At 37.8% G+C, this 19,997-nt stretch overlaps 1 protein-coding gene across 2 annotated transcripts in view; it reads left to right on the top strand.

The window, feature by feature from the left end:
• Nucleotides 1–16,851, top strand: part of DDX1 (DEAD-box helicase 1) — a 35,867-nt gene extending 19,016 nt beyond the window's left edge. For both annotated transcript variants that reach the window (XM_010989671.3, XM_010989670.3), the window contains exons 14-26: nt 1,702–1,762; nt 4,902–5,000; nt 6,211–6,300; nt 7,031–7,219; nt 7,869–7,920; nt 9,493–9,639; nt 12,873–12,964; nt 14,245–14,317; nt 14,452–14,524; nt 14,608–14,650; nt 15,388–15,483; nt 15,762–15,882; nt 16,524–16,851. In XM_010989671.3, the coding sequence (XP_010987973.1) occupies nt 1,702–1,762; nt 4,902–5,000; nt 6,211–6,300; nt 7,031–7,219; nt 7,869–7,920; nt 9,493–9,639; nt 12,873–12,964; nt 14,245–14,317; nt 14,452–14,524; nt 14,608–14,650; nt 15,388–15,483; nt 15,762–15,882; nt 16,524–16,654 (1,267 nt within the window). In that variant the 3' untranslated portion in view covers nt 16,655–16,851. The remainder of the gene's footprint in view (nt 1–1,701; nt 1,763–4,901; nt 5,001–6,210; nt 6,301–7,030; nt 7,220–7,868; nt 7,921–9,492; nt 9,640–12,872; nt 12,965–14,244; nt 14,318–14,451; nt 14,525–14,607; nt 14,651–15,387; nt 15,484–15,761; nt 15,883–16,523) is intronic.
• The last annotated feature ends 3,146 nt before the right edge of the window (nt 16,852–19,997 follow it).

Genomic DNA, 19,997 nt, shown 5'->3' with positions numbered 1-19,997 from the left:
TACAAGTTGTTTTAGTTTTTACTATATTCACAGAATTATGCAACCACCAAAACCAATTTTAGAACTTTTTTCTCCCCCTCAGAAGAAACACCATACCTCTGAGCAGTCTCTCCTGTTTCCCTCTAACCTTCCTGTCCCTAGGAAGCCACTGACTGATTTTCCGTCCATAGGATTGCCTATTTTGGACATTTTATGTAAATGGAATGCGACAATATGTGCCCTTTTGTGACTGACTTCTCTCATGTAGCATAATGTTTTAATGTGTTTAATGTTTCATCAGCATTATATCATGTACCAGTACTTAATTCCTTTTTATTGCCCAGAAGTATCCCATTATCTGCATATACCACATTTTTGTTAATCTGTTCATTAGTTGATGGACATTTGTGTTGTTTCTAATTTTGGGGTACCGTGCTATAAACATTAGTTACAGAGTTTTCTGTGGACACACATTTTCATTTCTCCTGGTTGCATACCCGGGAGTGGAATTGCTGGATCAGATAGTTCCTTCATGTGTAACATCTTCAGGGACCGCCCAGCTGTTTTCCAGAGTGACAGCACTATTTCATGTTCCTGCCAGTAACGTGTGAGGGTTCCAGTTTCTCCACATCCTCAATTTATTTTCTGTCTTTAGGGTGTGAAGTGGTATCTGACTGTGGTTTTGGTTTGCATTTCCTTTGTGGCTAATCATGTTGAACATCTTTTTGTGTGCTTATTGGCCTTTTGTAATGTCCAGATTCTTTCCCCATTTTTCAATTGGGTTGTAAGAGTTCTTTATTCTGATACATATCAGATGTATAATATGATTAGATACATGATTAGCAAATGTTTTCTCTCATTCTATGGGCGTTTTCATTCTCTTGGTAGTATCCTTTGAAGTACAAAAGGTTTTAATTTTGATGAAGTCCAATTTATCTATTTTTTTCATTTGCTGCTTTTTTTTTTTTTTGGTGTTGTAAGGGACTTTGCCTAACCTGAGGTCATGAAAATTTACTCTTGTGTTTTGTTCTAAAGTGTTACAGTTGTAGGTCTTATTTAGGTCTGAGGTTCATTTTGAGTAATTTTTGTGCACGGCATAAAGAAGAGGTTTGGCGTCATTGTGTTGCACGTGCATATCCATTTGTTCTAGCGCCTTTTTTAGAAAAGACTATTCTTCTCCCCTCATTGTCTTGGCACAGGGCAGTATTTTTTTAATCTAAATCTATTTTTAGAAGTATTTGGAATGAGAAAAATTCAAACAACACAAAAGACTATTCTGTGAAAAGTAAGTCTCCTTTCACCCCCATCCCCCAGTTTTTAATTATCCTACCTGGAGGCAACTTTTTAAAATTGACGTTTATATATTCTTTTAGAGTATATATTTTATACACATACAGCCACATGTGTCTAAAAAGGTAGATTGAAACCAGATTTGGGGGCACGTGGAATTACCCTAATACAGAAGGATATATGTATAGATGAGGACTGATGTTTTCTGGGTTCCAGGCTTTCACATTCTCCTTGGTTACTTCACTGTGTGTTAGCATTTTATATAGTCACTGGAATAAGGTGCCTTGTTTCTTTCCTTCTCCAGACTTTTGTTGTAGGTTCTTTCTCAGTTACTCAATTTTAATATCTACCCTCCAAAAAACAAACAAACAAAACAAACAATAAAGCAAGCTTTAATCTTGTTCTGCATTATTTTTCTGGTATTTATTTCAGGGAGCTTCTGATCATTGGAGGCGTTGCAGCACGCGATCAGCTCTCTGTTTTGGATAATGGGGTAAGTTGTACTTTTAATTTTTAAAAAGAAATACGTCATTTTGGCTTTATAGTTCTGTTGTGTTTCAAGAAATACCAAATGAGGCTAAAATGAGACAAGGTCAAAAGTGTATATATTTTTCAAAAATGTCTTACCTGTATTCCTTTTCCCAAAAATATATAGCACAGGAGTCTCTTCTGAACACCCCATGCAAAATTCAACACATGAATTTTTTTTTTTTCTTTTTGGGTTTGTCATTTGAGCACTTGAGAATTTCTTTCCCATTTTTATGCATTAAAAGTCCTTTCTTCTGGGGATAATTGAGAAAGAAACTGGAGTTAAGAATAGAAATGGGGATGAAGCGAATTGCAGAGAATGTGGAAATTTTGGCAGGGAGCCTTGGGAAGGCTGAGGAGTGGTGAGAGTGGTTCCAGCAGGAGGGGGATGAGTTCAGGTTTGTGTACAGGGAAGTCTTAAAGGCTGTGTGCTTACAAAGGACAAACCTAGAACTGTGATTTTCATTACTGGGGAAGAAGTTTGGGAAACCCTTAACTGCTCGTCAATTCAGATACGAGTAGGACTTCATAAAATATTTCGTATGTAGGAAGTAACTTTCTCCTTACAAATTTCTCTTCCATTTTCTTCTCTGAATATTTTATCATTTAATCTAAACCACCTGATACTGAGCCATGGTGAGCAAGTGTGTTCTCTTTCCAGTTACACTGGTGCCCCTGACAAGTGGAATTTTATGCTGAATGGTTTATGTTTGACTGGTGTGGCATATTAAGGGCATGGAATCATATTACTCTACTTAATAGTGTTCTAAGATGATAATACTGCTTTGCTGTGTTCTTATTTGATGTGTTATATTTTAGTGGTTATAAAAGAGATTTAATACGTCCATTCTCTATCTTAGTTCCTCAAACCCAAATTCATTTTCCCCATAAGTTATTAAGTTTCTTAACTTACATTTTCTAGCTACAGAGTTTTTAGGGGATTAGATCTGCTTTTGCCAGTCAGATCTAAAATTTGGTACTGGCTGACGCTAAAGGCAAAGTAAAGGCAGTGTCATTCCGTAGCTTTCTTGGCAGGACTCAGTTCCATTCCACTTAGGGGATCTGATATGTTCTCTCTGCTTTTCTTCGTGTCTTACATTCTCTACTTCTGTTATCTGCCCCCAGCCTCTGGCTCAGCCTTAGCCCTGTGTTACGTCTTACACTGCAGGCAGAAGTTGGCTTTGAAGTCAGGGAAGAGAACTATGTAAATTTTGTAATCTTTTAAAGTTGGGCAGTTACGCAGCGTGTTCAGTCAGGCCTGAAGACGTGGTTGGTGCTATTATCCAAGTCATGTAAATATTTCTCTCAGGCTTTTCCAGTGTAACTGACCTTGTTTTTGTTTTTGTTTTTTAACCTGAGAGACCTGATGTCTGTTTCTATGCTGACTCCACCTACTGAAATTGAGGAGGGAGGAAACTTACATGGTGGGTTAGAATCCTGTGGTGAAGAGATAGTACACAGAGAACCAGAGTGGTATTTTGTTCATTGCTGTGTGCAGTACCTGTCACAGTGTTTGGCCCATAGGAGATTCTTAAGGCATCGAACAGGTTTTATCTTCATACTTTCAGACAGTATTTTCTAGATTAATTGAGACTTGCTTATAGTTATCAATACAGTTGAAATAATAGCCTCAGAAATGTCTTTCATTTTTCATGGGAATATAAAATGCCTTCTTTTGGATTAAAAGTCCATTCAGCACAGTACTTTTCTAATTTTCAAGAATTTAGATATTAAAGTAATGAGATGACAGTGATGAATTTGTTAGGGGACAGGTATGTGTTTAGTCTGGAATGGAGAAAGCAAGTGAAGAAGAGCAGGGATTATCTCTGCCTGTTGATAAAGCGTAGAAGTTCTGAACTGTCTTAATTTATTGACTGGTTTTATGTAATACCTTATCTGTGCTCACATGCATACATCCATATACACACTTGAAAAATCCTTCGCCTTCATTGACTACTTTCTAGAAATGGGCCAGGCCCTGGGAAATGCATTGTACACGTTTTGTTACTCAGCCCTCACAACAGCCCTTTGTGATGGTGCGCTTCCTGTTTTCACAGATCGGGAAGAGGGCTCAGACTGAATGTTAATTTGCCCCAGATCTTGCAACTCACAAGTAGAGCTTACTTCAGAGCCCATGTTCCTAATCACTGTACCATGGGGTTGATTGAAAGATGTGTGGGTTTTATGTGTGTGTATTTGAGAATAGGAAATACTGTTAATTATTTGTACTGGCATGGGGACTCATTATACTAGTCTCTTTGTGTATATCTGAGACTTTTTATAATAAAAAGTTAAATAAAACTTGGTCATATTGAATCAGACCTTTTCTCATGTTTGGACTTAGAGTTTGAATCCCAGTTTGAATATTTCCTGGCTGTATCTGCTAAGTTCTTATGAATTTAGAATTTTAAACTTCAGTTTATTCATTTAAAAATAGGAATAATAATAGTAGTTAATAAAAGTAGTAACCTTAGTGGTTACATGAGATGATACATGCTTGTAAAACGTTAGCACAATGCACGTTCATTATCAGCACCTGACAAATAATAATAGTTGTTTTCCTGGATTAGTCAGGTCATCATCATTATTAATCATAACCAAACTTATCAAGCACCCCGGTACACTTGGCATCAAATCATTACGTGTCTCATCTTGTAATTATCACAACCATCTTGCAGAGCAGAAGGTATTACCCATTTCATCACCCACTTAAAAAATGAGAAAATTGAAACTAGAAGAGATTATTAAGTTGAGGTCACACAGGTGGATAATGGTGCAGCTGGAATTTGAATCCTGGTTTAATTTCAGAGTTCCTATAAATTCACCTGATTTTTCACTTGGAAAACACAAATGTTACATATTAGACTGCATATAACAGTTAAAAATGTCAAAAACAGTTGCCAAAATCTTCACATTGATCTCAAACCAGATACAAGTTTAATAATACGGCATTATCTAGAATTCATCTTTTGCACTTTTAGAGTTGACTGTGACTACTTCAATATGCGTGTTTTTATTGTAAGCAGACCATTGGTGGTTGTTATTTTAAGGTAATTGTAATAGTTCTTCAGTTTTCATTAGGTGCTCCTTTTTGATATTTCCAGGTAGATATAGTCGTTGGCACACCGGGAAGACTGGATGATTTGGTCTCGACTGGAAAACTGAACTTATCCCAAGTTAGATTCCTGGTCCTGGATGAAGCTGTATGTTGAAATATACTCATGCTTTTTTAAAAATAAAGTTTGCTTATGTTTTTGGAGATCAAATATGCAAAATGATGAAGAAAAAGTACAATTCAGTCAGGATCCTACGACCTAGAGAGAAACATTGTCACCAGTTTGGCATATTTTCATTCACTCCTTATATCTGTATGAACAGTATTTTTTTCACTGACGTATAGTTGATTTACAATGTTTCAGGTGTACAGCAGAGTGATTCAGTTATACATATATGTAAATTCTGTTTTATGTGGTTGCAATCAGGCTCTGTGGAACCTGGGAAACCTTTTTTGCTGTGGGGCATGAATATTTCATGTCATATTTGTAAACAGGTTTTTTTTTTAAACTTTTTTTTATTGAGTTATAGTCATTTTACAATGTTGTGTCAAATTCCAGTGTAGAGCACAAATTTTCAGTTATACATGAACATACATATATTCATTGTCACATTTTTGTTAACAGGTTTTAAAGGCTGTCCAGTGGTCCCTTATATACATACTTCGTGGCTGATTAACCACTTTAATTACTAGTTATGTAGGTTTGTTTATTACTGCAAACAGTTATCGTGCTGGTACATACTTGTTTTTACACAGTACAAATTGCATTAGTGTATTTGAGGCTCTTGAGACATAGTTCCAAATTATTTTCAAGCTGAAGTCATTTTCAACACTGAAGGTTTTCGTTTTTTCATATTAAAATCTGGGATTTCAAAATTGTAGAATAGATAAACAAGATTATACTGTATAGCATAGGGAAATATATACAAGATCTTATGGTAGCCCACGGAGGAAAAAATGTGACAATGAATATATATATGTTCATGTATAACTGAAAAACTGTGCTGTATACTGGAATTTGATACAACATTGTAAAATGATTATAAATCAATACAAAATGGTAAAAAAAATCATATCTGTAAGGAGATGTGATCAGAGCTGTTAACTCTTATATTCATTTTAGAATACCAGAGTATGGTTTTTGAGTTACTGTCAGCTTTTTCATATTGTAGTCACATGGAATTTAAACTTGAATTTGTACCTTGTTCAATATCCAATAGAAAAAAATTATTTTGAAAATATGGAGATATGTATGTGAATGAATTAGTTTCCATATCTTAAGTTTTACATTTGATTTAGGAAAGAAAAATTTAGATACTGATTAAGAAGTCTTATACTTTTCTTTGCTTCTTGTGCAGGATGGCCTTCTTTCTCAAGGGTACTCTGATTTTATAAACAGGATTCACAATCAGATTCCTCAGATTACCTCTGACGGAAAAAGACTTCAGGTATAAAATAACTAATGCACGTTGAAATACATGTAGACAGTTGTTATGGATGCTCGCTTTTTTTTGTTTTACATTCACATTTTGTTTTAGGCTCCTCTAATTAAGTTAACTACTGTATGAAACATTTTCTTCATTACCTGATTAAATGGTACCCACAAAGGAAGCAGTCTTAGGAGCTGCTTTTAGAAATACAGGTGAAGGGAATTTGAAGAAATTACTTAGGTGTTTACAGAAGACTGTAAATAAAAGATTCTTAGTTTTTGTTTTTGTTTTTTTTCCCTACAGAGCCTTCAGGGTTTATATTCTAGACTCTTTGAAGGAAAAATGCCTTGAGCTGTTAAAAAGCAGTTGTTTCCTTAGTAATTCTTAAAATATTACTCTCTCATTCTGTTTTCTTAGGAAGAATTAGAGAGGTAGAGGCTTGTAAGGGAAGGGGACAGGTAGTAACTTACGACTTAAGATTTTTAAAAGCCTTTCCATCCTACTTAGTTTCTGTAGGACCTTGAGGAGTAGATGGCGTGGTTTCTGTGGCAGTGAGAGGACGGAAGCTCAGAGAGACTAACCCGCCCAAAGTCACCCCCTAGTTGTTGCTCCAGAGTCAGGTAGCGCACGTGCCTTTAGATTCCAGGTTTAGCATAATTTGCGCCCCCCATCTGTATTTGTATGGTAGAATAATTATAAATTATAATAAACTAAAAGCTTATCTAAAGTTTGATTTTTCTGTTCTTAGGTGATTGTCTGCTCAGCCACTTTGCATTCTTTTGATGTGAAGAAACTGTCTGAGAAGATAATGCACTTTCCTACCTGGGTGGATTTGAAAGGAGAAGATTCTGTTCCAGATACTGTGCACCACGTTGTTGTGCCCGTGAATCCCAAAGCTGACAGACTCTGGGAGAGGCTTGGCAAAAACCACATTAGAGTAAGTACTTTATGACGTTAACAAATACTGTGTAGAAGTCGGCATTCATGAGCTAATTTAACCTTGGGCTCTTGGTGATGCTTAAAGCAACCAGATACTGTACCTTTAAGAAAAGAGAAGGCTGGCACATCGACCAGAAAACTTTAGGTCTGTAAGGTGTGGAATAAGCGATGCGCTCGTGCTTTACTTTTCTCTAAGTAAATAGGGTTACCCCCCGCCACGCTCTATGTATGTGTGTGTCTACTTTCTGATACAGTGATTTCCATTTTTAGGAGTGTTTTAGACTCTTCTTAATGTGCCTTATTTTCCTAAAAATCAATTTCATGTGTCTGTCTTTTCATTTTTTTCCACTGCTGGTAGATTTACGTTAATATAATAATAAGGTTATGTTTATTGTAAATACACAATATGCCAAAAACTACCTTTGCGTTATTATTATTATTACATTTAAAATTAATTAGCTTTAGACCTACAGTTAATAAAAGGTTTTTCTGAATCAGAAGAATGATTTTGCCTGTCAGTTATAAAGATGTATGTATGGAATGCAGTCTAAAGTTAGATACAGTTCTTCCTTTAAAAAAAACAATACCTGTTCTGAATCATTACTTAACCGCTCCTCACCTCTTTTGTTACCTTTCCCTCTGGATAGACTGATGAGGTGCACACAAAAGATAACACAAGACCCGGTGCTAACAGTCCAGGTGAGTTAGAAGAATCAACAAAATGTGCTGAAAGATTTTGAAAATGAATTGATTTGTTTTTTTGAATTTATGCCCTATCGACTCTTCGTGAAGGAACAGGAAATCTGAAAATAAAGAAATAAAAATAATGAAGAAATGGGGGAAAAGCTGATAGCAGTAAACTTAGAGGATTATCAATCACTGAATTGAAGGTATTAGTCTCCTGGGATCAAAATAAAATATTTTAGATTATAGAATTCTCATTTTCCTAGGAAACCAGCAAATTTCTCTGGTGACAAATTCTACATTGGCCCTGAATTCCAAGAGAAATGCCACCTAGAGGCTTCATATCTGAGAATTAAGTAACAAAGGGAAGTATCTTTAGCCACAGCTTTGTGAAAGATACAGAAAGGATCTTGAAATAGTTTACTGATTCTTCTTGTGTGATTAAGGAGACATAAATCTACCACTATAACCATTTTGGTTCAGTGAAGGTGCTTCTGAGCAGAATTGAGCCAGTTTATTTAGGTACACAGTATTTCAAAGATACATGGAGACACATCCTGATACAGGAATAGTGCTTAGAACCTAGATTCCATCTTCAACCCATTAGGGCAGGTGTCTGATATCACACGTCTCAGGTGGATCACTGGCAAGGGTTAGACTGCATTTTTGTTCATGGTCGGATTCATTGGTAGGTTTTTGACAGGTCTCTGAAAGGTGAATTATCTGACGTTTTGGTTAAAGAGAGTACCTTTGAACTTAGTTTTATGTACAGCTCCAGATTTATAAGGTGCGTGCTCACCTGGCCTTATTGTTGCCTTATTGTTGGGGAGGAGCAGAGACACTGGTAGACAAACTAATGCATCATCCCACCGTTTGGGACTGCATTTTATAAAATAACAGTTCTTACTGCTTCATATTATTTTTCCTTGTTAAAGTTTTGCTTAATTTTTACTACAATTAGAGAGACCTTAGGCTTGGTGGGTTACAGAATTAAAATTTTTTATTAGACAGCTGAGGAGTAACTGTAGCCCAGCTTCATGCTGGAAAATAGACATTTGGAGGATGGCAACTAAAAAAATTACTAACTAGGTTTGATGTAGAATTTTTATTTCACAGAGTGAATTGTGAATTGCCTGGTGTTTAGATTGATTCAGAAGGTACATTTACTATATTTTAAAGGGTTTAAAGTGATTGAGTAAACATTTATTGAGCGTTTAGGGAAGTTAATCCTTGGCGGAATATGATTAGTTCTCCATGAGAGGGAAGAGCAGAGTGTTGTGTGTGGGTGGGGGTCTGTGTGTGTGTACATGTACATTTTCCTTTACAAGAGGTATGGTGGTGGGTGTTTTGGTAGCCCATAAACTGGCATAAAAAACACTAAGAGAAATGAAAATAAATGGACAAGTGGATTATCTCCCCATTTCATCCTATCTTCTTATTTCTTGATTTTGTCTATAATACATGTATTAAAGTTGATTTTTTTTGGTGAGTTAAGCAATAAGTCTATGATTGTAATTATGTGCATTTGTGACAGTTTAAGATTGAAATTCTGGTGGGTTTTTTTTTGTTGTTCTTGTGTTATTCAAGAGATGTGGTCTGAAGCTATTAAAATCCTGAAGGGGGAGTATGCTGTCCGAGCGATCAAGGAGCACAAGATGGATCAAGCAATTATTTTCTGTAGAACCAAAATCGACTGTGATAACTTGGAGCAGTATTTTATGCAACAAGGAGGAGGTAATGTTTCCTCACTTGAAATAAACTGTGTTTATTTCCTCACTTAATAGATTATTAATCTCACGTTGGTGCAGCATAGCGTACATGCCCAGAATGTAAAGCAGTGATGATGCATTGTAAGTATCTGTGCTTATCCAGTACTTTTCCATATGATAAGCCCTGGGAAAAACAATGAGGTAACTTTCCACACAGGGACAGTTTCATTACAGTGAAGGTAACTCGCAGCCTTCTAAGCCCTTATGTCATTTGGAAAAAGGGAAAGTTATTGATTAATGTTAAAATTCTAAGTGTAATCGTTAAATAATAGAATGTATGTCTTCTCAACCAACAAATGAGGAAAAAAACTTAATCTAAAAAAAGGTTAGAAAGGAAGAAGGGAACAATGAGAAAAAGCAAAACAGTTGCTGTAGAAACTGTAGAATAATACAGCTGGTGGAAAAATCTGAATATTTGAGTAAATGCTATAATACACATCAGTGGACTGAAGTCTTCTGATAAAGAGCCATCGTTGTTAGACTGGATAAAATCAGGCTGCATGCTGTTTACAAGAAACTTACCTGAAACCTGAGGACATGGAAAGGTTGAAAGGAAGGGGAATGAAAAAATATATAAATGTCTGCTAAAATATTAAGCAAAAGAAAGTTGGTCTAACTGTGTTAATAAGACATGCCATAGGCTTTAAGACAAAAATGTTACTAGAAATAAAAAGGGTTACTTTGTTAATAAAGTATTCAATCTACAATGAAGATATAATGCTTATAACCTTATGCTCCTTATAACATCAAATACGTAAGCCAACCTGAAAAAAATGCTAGGTATAATCAGTCATTAGGGAAATGCAAAATAAAATGACAGTGTGTTACTACTGTACACTCATTAGAATGATTAGATTAAAAATACTTAAAACACCAAATTTTGGTGTGAGTGTGGAGAAACCAGAACTCTCGTACATTGTTGATGTACAATTACTTTGGTAAAAGGTCTTATAGTTTTTTTATAAAATTAAACATCCTATCTTGTGGTCTAGCAGTTCACCTCCTCTGAGTAGTGACCCAAGATAAGTGAAAACATACATTGAGAAAAGATGTCTGCAAGATGGTTATAGCAGCTTTATTTATAATGGCTCCAAACTGTATACTAAGTGGCCATTAATAGAAGAATGGCTAAACAAAATGCAAGGTATTTATACAATGGAATACTTGCTAGTCAGCACTGAAAAGGAATAGTCTGCTGACAGACTCAACTGTGGGTGAATCTCAGAAGCATACTGAATGAAAGAATTCTTACACCAGAGTATATACCATGTGATTTCATTTGTTGAAGTTCTAGAAGAGTCAAAACTAATCTGTAGTGGGAAAAAAAACCAGAACAGTGGCTGTTCCCAGGAGGGTGGGAGTGCAGATAACTGGGAAAGGGCATTGAAGGTACTTTGTGGATGATTTCTGTATCTTGATAGGGCTTCGGGCTATATAGGTGTACGCATTTGTCAAAACTCAGCAAATGTACACTAAAGATTTGTATATTTCCTTGTATGTAACTTCAGCTTCAACAGGAAAACAAAAAACCCTAAATTCTGCACTCTAGTTGGTGATATGCATGCTGAACTGTGTACTGATATCTGCAGTTTACATTGAAATGTATCAGAAATATGAGTTGATAGGACAGAGGGGTGGATAGATAGTTTGTGGTCAAGTACAGTAAATGTTAGTGGTAAAGTTTAGGTGGTGAGAATATAGCTGTTCATTGTTAGAAGTCTTTCTGTTCTGCTGTGTTGGAAAATATAATAAGTTAAAATATATAAGGTAGAAACTGACAGAAGTACAAAGTAACAGACAAATTCTGCCATAGTGGGGAAGGCTTTAACACATCTCTTTTGGTAATTGATGTACATCAAGGAGCTAGAAAACTCAAAAAGGATATGGAAAATTTGAACAATTTAAAAAGTGTGAACTAATGGTCATATAAAACATGTTACATTGTTTATTATAGGGAATGGTTCAGTAACTTTTTTTTTCCCCCAGAGTCCTGGCAAACAGACTTGCTTGATTGTTTTAGTAATGGTGACTGTTTTGTAATAAATCTTTCTTCATTTCCATGTTGCTTTTGAATGGAGGAGTCGATTGTGTGGCTAGGAGTGCCGAAGGTCAAGCAGCAATGTCCTTCCTTCCTTGTACCTTCCTTCTTTGTGTATTCTGGTTACTTCTGCCTAGAAAACAAGTTTCCCAAACCATTATTGAAGCCAGAATAGCCTCATACGTCCCAGATTCCAGCACTTTACGGGAGGAGAATCTCTCCTCCACACATGCACCTCAACCAGGGACTAGGGGTGTCTGTGATGTTTTCTTAAGCCAGCTGACTCAGTTCAGGATGCAGTACGACCTTAGCTGTAAGCTTTTGGAGGTTCTAGTTAGTGATTTCTTTCTTCTGCATAATTAGTTTTTGGCTAGTCATTTTGGGTGGATGTCTTTCAAACTGTATCGTTTCCTTAAATTCTGAAGTGTGTTTTATGGAATCTAATGTACTGTGGAGAGTAGTTCAGTGGAGTATTTGTTATTTTGGGCTGTCTCATGATGGTGCCTGTTGAGGTCCTGTTGAGTTCTAGAAGGCCGTTGTTGGCTTTTACTCGGGTCCAGACTGCACTGTTTTTTATTACTGGATCTACTTGAAGAGTTTCTTTTTTAGGATTGGCTGCCACTGCACCTGCCTAGAAAACACCACTTCTCCATCCTTCCCGTTTGCTGTTTCTAATCTGCTTTGGCCAGGAAGCCAGATGACTGAGTTGGCTTAGAAAACATTGAGGAGAGCAAGCTTGTGGGCGTGGCCTTTTAGTCAGGGCATGAACTTCATAATGTCTAGTTTGGTTCTTCCAAGAACGATCTCTTTTGTTTACTTTTTGATTCTTCTTTACGTGGGATAGGTGAGGTCCCTGCTTTACACATGATATTTTTCTCTTACTGATGTATTTTGGTTGGCATATTGCTGTGTCTGCTCCTTCAGATTGGGAAAGGTTGCTTAAAATGTCCTTCAAAGCAAATCAGTTTTAATGCTCATGGAGTTCATTTTAATGACATTTCACCTATGACAGAAATTGTTAACCGTGCTCTGTGACAGGTTAGAGTATAGATTTCCGTAGAAGTATATGATACCACTGTAGTCTAAACGTTACTGATTTTTTGACATAGTCTCGGGCGTAATGTTTTCCAAGGTTAACTGTTAAATGTGCTGTTCACTAGGACCTGATAAAAAAGGACACCAGTTCTCATGTGTTTGTCTTCATGGCGACAGAAAGCCTCACGAGAGGAAGCAAAACTTGGAAAGGTTCAAGGTACTGATAACTGACTGACTGCATTTCCTTAATACTTAAAAGGGGAGCTGTATCTAGTTTTAATCAGTTCCAGTTAATATTATTAAAGCAATTCTTGTCCTAGGAATTTCAGAACATTTTGCCTCTGTTGGTGTGTCCTCATCACCACTGTAATGGTTAATTACACATTCTCTGTCGGAACAACACTGCTGTCATAAGAGTTTTCAACTTAAGTTTTAGTTTAAATCTTTCAGGTAGATATTTTTAGAAGAAGCATCACTGGATAGTTAAATCATGTCTGTGAGCCTTTTTTAAATTTAGTAGCTGGTTTTAATACCCATAGGAAACATAATTTACAGATTAGTTTAAGACAGGTATCAGACTATGGTTTTGTAGAATTAAATACATTTTGAGTTATTTGGGGTAGACTGTCCCAGTTATGTGCTTGCAGCCTGTGAGCAGGCTACATAGTTCTCCGTGTAGATGGGTAGGACTTGAGCCATTTTAGAATTCAAGGTCGGGAGCCTCCACCCACGAGCGTTCTCATCCGTCTGTCATAGTGGGTTTACTCCAGGGTGCAGTACACACACCCTTTCTCTCAGACCCATAATATGAAAAAAGGTGGGATGTACTAGGCTTAGGAACTTTGGATTATGTGTCCGTGCTGAGCGTAATTGATGTGGTTGTTAAAGCATGGCACATGGCCTCATTTCAGCATGTGTCCCCCTTCTCTGTCCTGGGCTTTGTGTTGGACCAGGAGTCAGTGTGCCCTTCCCCACTTCAAATTGATAACTTTGCTGTGCCTTGGGGGCACAAATGACATCTGAAGGCTAATTTGTGTTTTCTTGGTAAAAGCATCAAGGGCCCACTCTCTTTAGGATTTTATCTGTTGTCACAAAAAGTATAACCTCGAGGTAAAATACGTAGTATTCTGAATTTATTTTAATGCAAGGATAAAAGTAATGCTTAATGTTTTTACATTTTGTTCTGTCTTTCTTTTGAATTACCAGTCAGGATTTCTAAAGATAAAGACACATTTTAGCAATGGTTTAATAACTTTGATGTAAGAAAAAAGAAAAGCAAAAATGAGTCACTGATTTATTCACCTTAAATGTCATGTTTTGGCCCTTTATATATAATTTAAAAATTAAGACTTGGTCCAGTGAATTATGAATGACTGGACCTCTGGTCTGATGGTACATTAGTTACTAGAGGTCTCATTTAGTGGGAAAGTGGCATTTGTGTTTATTTTTTAGCACACATACTAATAAATTCCGTCCTCTCCTCTCTCTTCTCTTTAGAAAGGAGATGTAAGATTCTTGATTTGCACAGATGTAGCCGCCAGAGGAATTGACATCCATGGTGTTCCTTATGGTAAAAAAAGTTTTTATGCTTGCAGTTTGAATTTTATGGAGTACATAAATATGTTTAAGATATTTAGAACATCAAATATATTTGAAAATTTCAGGAACTAATGCCAGTTGGTAATAAACTGTTTTTCTTTACAGTTATAAATGTTACCTTGCCTGATGAAAAGCAAAACTACGTCCATCGAATTGGCAGAGTGGGAAGAGCTGAGAGGTAACCCTGTCATTTCCTTTTTCCTTTTTAAGCGTCTGTGCTTCAGGAGTAAAGTCTAATAAAGGCTTTTAAAAATCTTTCAGGATGGGTCTGGCTATTTCCCTGGTGGCAACAGAAAAGGAGAAGGTAACCTTTTCAGTGCTACATATATTCTTTGTTTGTGTTGTCATTTTAGATGTTGGAAGGAAAAGCAGTTTGATTTTTCTTTCACTGAATTCAGTTGCATATGGAATGTAAATGAACTTTTTAATGGCATCTTTTTCTCTATATTCATTGAATTGACGGCTAGTAGGGTGAAGTTTAGAAAGGAGAAAATACAAAGCACAATCTTCCCTAATAGCTTTAATATAATTGTTTTCACAGAAAAGCATTTAAACTCTCTGGCATCATGCCATGGTAGACATTTTATGGGAGAGAGGGTTAACTTATTATTTTGATATAAGTTGATATAATAATTTGATACAAATTTATAGAAGAGTTCCAAGAGTGAGGAACTCCCACAAACTCGTTGCCCAAACTAATTGTTCATTTTGCTTTTTGCTATTTCTTTATTATAATCTTACAGACAACACTTGAACCCTATTTTTGATACTAATCTTGATTTAGCATTCTCTAACATTTGCTTCTTTCTCCTTATTTTTACCTGAGAATTCCTTTCTGTAGTTGATGTCTGTTTTAGAAAAAGTGTTGGATTCCTGGCAAAAAGAACTCTTTCAGAAAACCTAGTCAGTGAGCTGCTGAATGGTGGTGGTAGCTGGGTGACATCCCATACCAGCAGTCTGTCTTAAAAAACTAATTGAGAACAAAGATATCTAGCATGTTTCAGTCTCCATACATATTAATGTTTTTTTTCTTTAATATAGGTTTGGTACCATGTATGTAGCAGCCGTGGAAAAGGGTGTTACAACACAAGACTCAAGGAAGATGGAGGCTGTACCATATGGTACAATGAGATGCAGGTGAGACTTACAAAAATCTTACTAAAGTTGGTAAAAATAGGCTGCATTTGTCTATTAAAGTTATGTATCAGCTTTTGTCTTTTTGTCAGTTAGGTAGTGAGTGACTGTGTTATTGTAGTTTATAAATTGTAGCTTGTGAGTTTATCACTTCAGAAATCTCACTTCCATTTATGCTAAGTATTATAGCCTTCCTGGTTTTATTTAATGCTGTTCAAATGCAGGACTGTTAAAATGAAATTTTTATTTTAAAATGCTTTAATTTCCTCTCCCTGTCTTAGTTGCTGTCTGAGATAGAAGAACATCTGAACTGTACCATTTCTCAGGTTGAGCCGGATATAAAGGTACCTGTGGATGAATTTGATGGGAAAGTTACTTATGGTCAAAAAAGGACTATTGGTGGTAAGCACTGCATTACTTCTAATTCTGTTTTAAATGTGAATCTGTTCTTTTTTGAGCTTTAGCTTAAGAAGAGAGCATTTCATTCCCTTACGTTAAGTGTGTATTTTTAGCATGTCAATCACCCCTCCTTATTACCCCCATAGCACTCTGTCCATGCCCGTCTTGCCGCGTGTTTTGCTGTGTGATCTCTGGGTGAATGCAGGATGGCGGCCTCGCTGCTTCTCTTGAGGGGTTAATGTCATAAGAATAGTGGAACATCTGTGGAGTCATTAGGAAAGACAAGGAAAGTGGTCATTTTGAACGGTGGTAACCCAGGATGCTGCTTATTCCCTTTGCCTGCAGTACACTTAGCTCATTCCTGAAATTTTTTTTTAAGATTCAGGCTAAACTAGTGGTTTCTAAACCAAGGAGAAGAGGATCGGGGAGGGGATGGTACGGGTATTGGGACAGCTGTTCGTAAGGCCGTATCATTTATTTTAACTGATGAAACATTTTTAAAGCTCGGGGCTCTGGAGATGACTTTCCCAGCAGTACCTTTCTGTTGCTGGAAACCCTGTTTAAGTTGATACAACTGAGCGAAAGTATTGCTGACACGTTATTTCAAGCACGTCACTTACGTTGCTTTCACCTGTGTGACGCAGGTGGAAACTATAAAGGCCACGTGGATGTTTTGGCACCTACAGTTCAAGAGTTGGCTGCCCTTGAAAAGGAGGCACAGACATCGTTCCTGCATCTTGGCTACCTTCCTAACCAGCTGTTCAGAACCTTCTGATTTTAACATACCCTGAATAAGATCTGAATAATGAAAGGCTGTAGTATTAAAACTCTAAATAGTCGTACTGCAGTACAAGCAGCAGTATTTATAGTAACTTAAGCTGTTAATGCAAACGCTTGCATGTCAGGAAACATCAGTCTTAGGAATTCTTCATAAACGGTGACCTAATGAAAATAATAAATTTGATGACTGTATTTTCACGAGAGTTTGTGTCTTACTTTAAAGTTATTTTATAGGTTTTCTTCTTCAAGAAAGCTCTGGGTTTGTGAGGTGAAGTTTATGGGTATGTGACTTTGGCACAGGACCTGAGTGGAACCTCTGGTGACTGCCCTGAGTAGGGTTTCCCCAGGAGGTGATCCTGAATGGAGACAGTCTCGAGGTAGTTGTGGTCACCTCGGTGTACGCTGAAGCTCAAGAAGAGCTGTAACAGGAAGGAAAACTTGGGGGATCCCGAGGTGGAAGGACTGCGGGGTCAGCTTGGAAGCCTGGAGTTGTTTAGGGCGTTAGAACGGGTTCTGTGTCTAGGGCTGGTGCCCGATTTGGTGATGGTGATGGCGAAGATCCGTCTCTGAAGGTTTACCTTCTTTTTAAGAACCTTTCCTTCCAGATGATACAAACCTATAAAGATAAAACTATTCTGGTGTCCCTCTTGGTCATACATTTAAATGCAGTTCTTTGAAATATGTTTCCCAAAAGACACTTGCCTGAAATACCAGAGGGAAAAGGGAAAATTTATATAGATACAGTTGTGATTTTGTGCCTTTTGACTCTTGGTTTATAAAGTAGTTTCTTGGGGAAAATTATTTTTGCCCTAGAGATTCTTTAAGAGCAAAGGCTATTATAATTTTAACCTCGTTTTAGCACTGAACTATTTTCTTCAAACAAAACTTTGAGTGGAATTCAGTATGTGAACATTGGGAAAATCATTACCTAGTCTGCCGAGTCATAGTTTGTGTGAAATGATTACGAGGGTACCATTCTGTCTCCTACAGGTAGACCACTTTCTCTGGAGATTTCCTAGAACTCCCATAACCAGTCTCAAAGCTGTGTGATGACAGCTCCTTGTAATGTTCATCCCCTTAATCACTGCTTTGAAAATGAATTTTTAATGGACATAATGGCCAAGAAAAGACTTGAGATTTAGACCATTTAAGGCTGGAGCTGGGAGAGATCTTTCTGATCTTGTGCACGTTGTGGTTTATAGATGCAGAAGCTGAGTTTCGAGGAATACGTGTTCACAGGGCCTGGTTTGTAGAGCTGGAACCAGGACCTGGGTTTCCTGGTTTTGGCTTTTACTCTTTGCTCTCCCTTTGTCAGGTCAGAATGGGTAGGTCAGAGAGGAATGCTGCCTAGACTGTGGAAGGGGTTGTCTGATTTTTCTTCTTCAAAATACCATCCATCTGAAATTACTCAGGCAACAGAGTTTTTAAAAGAGGACGCTGCATGTAACCAGACCGAGGGAGGGGCTGCCTGGAGACCTACTTTCATCGCTGTGCATCCTTACCCTTTACCCTGGGTCCCCACTTCCAGATGCCCATTCCTCAAGCCTCTGGATTAATGCTAAGGACGTAGATGATTGTGAAAGTCTGTTTAAGATGTGGTCACTGAGACATGAGAGATGCTAACTCCCCTTTCCTTCCTTTTAGATATAGAGCCTCCTGAGCTTCAGTTGGTTGTAGATACCTGGCTGGGGACTGTCCTTCCCAGGCTCTGGTCAGCGGGGTACGAGGCCAGGTGGCCCGTGCCACTCCTGGCTCGCATCCTTCTATCTGTCCTGCCCCTCCCGCCTTGGGCTGGAACTTGGTGTATTAGTGAGCCAGTGTCTATCTTTAGAAGAGTGTCATGTTTGGGGAATGGCAGAGCAACAAGATAGAAGGAACCTGGGTGACCTTGTGAAAGCTGCTCACTCAGAGAGGCCGCCTGTCACAGTAACTTGGTCTTATGTGAGCTGCCGTGTGTTTCGGTCTCTGCCCCGGCTAATCAGACACTGGAGGCACTGGAAAGTCCAGAAAATGTTAAATATCAACCAGCGAATGTTGGTATTTCCGACTCATGGCTTCAGCTTTGTCCGCTGCATAGTGTAAGAATTGATAAGTGAACTCACAGATCTCTTGTCCGTCTCCCTCTGCACAGAAGTGACCGGCCCCCTTGTCAACCCTTAGTAGACACGGCCTGGGGTCTTGAGTCCTGGCACGGTCTCTGTCATTACGCACCTCGTCTTTCCTTCTCTGTTCCTTCTCTTCAGAGCCACCTTCAGGCTTCACGAGAGCTACACTTTTCATAGTGACTGAAGTGGTCTTGTGTTTGGGGATTTTTTTTTTTTGCTGTCCAAATTGTAATAAACCAAAGTGAGCTGCTCTAACTCCGGGTTAAGTGTTTGCTGTATTGCTAATCTGGAAGGTACTAGAAGCCTCTTGTTAGGACAGAGCCACCTGAGAGAAAACATAGAAAACCAGATAAAAGGACCAAATGCTCTCAATGCCTGGGGATGTTTGCCTTAAAAGAACTGATTCTAAAGGACTCCAGCCAGCGGCATTAATTAAAGATGGACAGAACATTTCTGTATCGTTCTTAATATAGATTTTCCTGTTATTGACGGAAATAGGAACTCCGGGTTAGAGCAATCCCCCTTCTCCCTACTTTTTACTTGTGTCCCGACTCCCAGAGAAAGAGATCACTAAACAACATTTTGGCTCATTTCTTTTTTCTGAAAATGTTTTGGTGTACAGTTTAGATCTCACCGTATGTGCAGTTTTACATCTGCATCGACGTAAGTATTTTTCTTGTTATGAATACTTCAATGGCTGCAAAATGCACTGGAAGTGCTGTGGTCTGTGCGACTCGAGCGTCTAGGGGAACTGAAGAGGATGGGAGCCTCACATGTCAGGCCCGGGTGCAGATCCGGCTCCAGTCCCACCAGCAGAATGACAGAAGCGAGGTCCTTAGCCTCTCTAAGCTTGTGTTTCTTTGTTTATAAAAGTGGTGAAGGTGATTCTCATCATTCAGGATTATGTGAAGCATTTGGCAAAAGTTGGCCAATAAGAGGCTCTCAGACCACATTTTACAGTATTTACGCTGTTTACAGTTTTCTTGTGTTCACTTAATGTTGCTGTGAACATCTTTGTTCTGTCTTTTGAGTTGTTTCCATCTGCTGGATTCCTAGAAACTGGATCACTGAATAAAAACAAATGAACCTGTGAACACTTTTCCAGGGTCATTTTGAGATTGCATTTCTCTTTATCCCCCGTGCGCTCCCCCCATTCCTGCCTCACCACCATCATTATCACTACAGACAGGGATCCAGACTTAATGTAAGTAAGGAGCAAGGCTTTCTTTTTTC

Source organism: Camelus dromedarius, chromosome 15, assembly GCF_036321535.1.
Source record: "Camelus dromedarius isolate mCamDro1 chromosome 15, mCamDro1.pat, whole genome shotgun sequence".
NCBI lineage: Eukaryota > Metazoa > Chordata > Mammalia > Artiodactyla > Camelidae > Camelus > Camelus dromedarius.
This window is presented reverse-complemented; position numbering and strand designations above follow the sequence as displayed.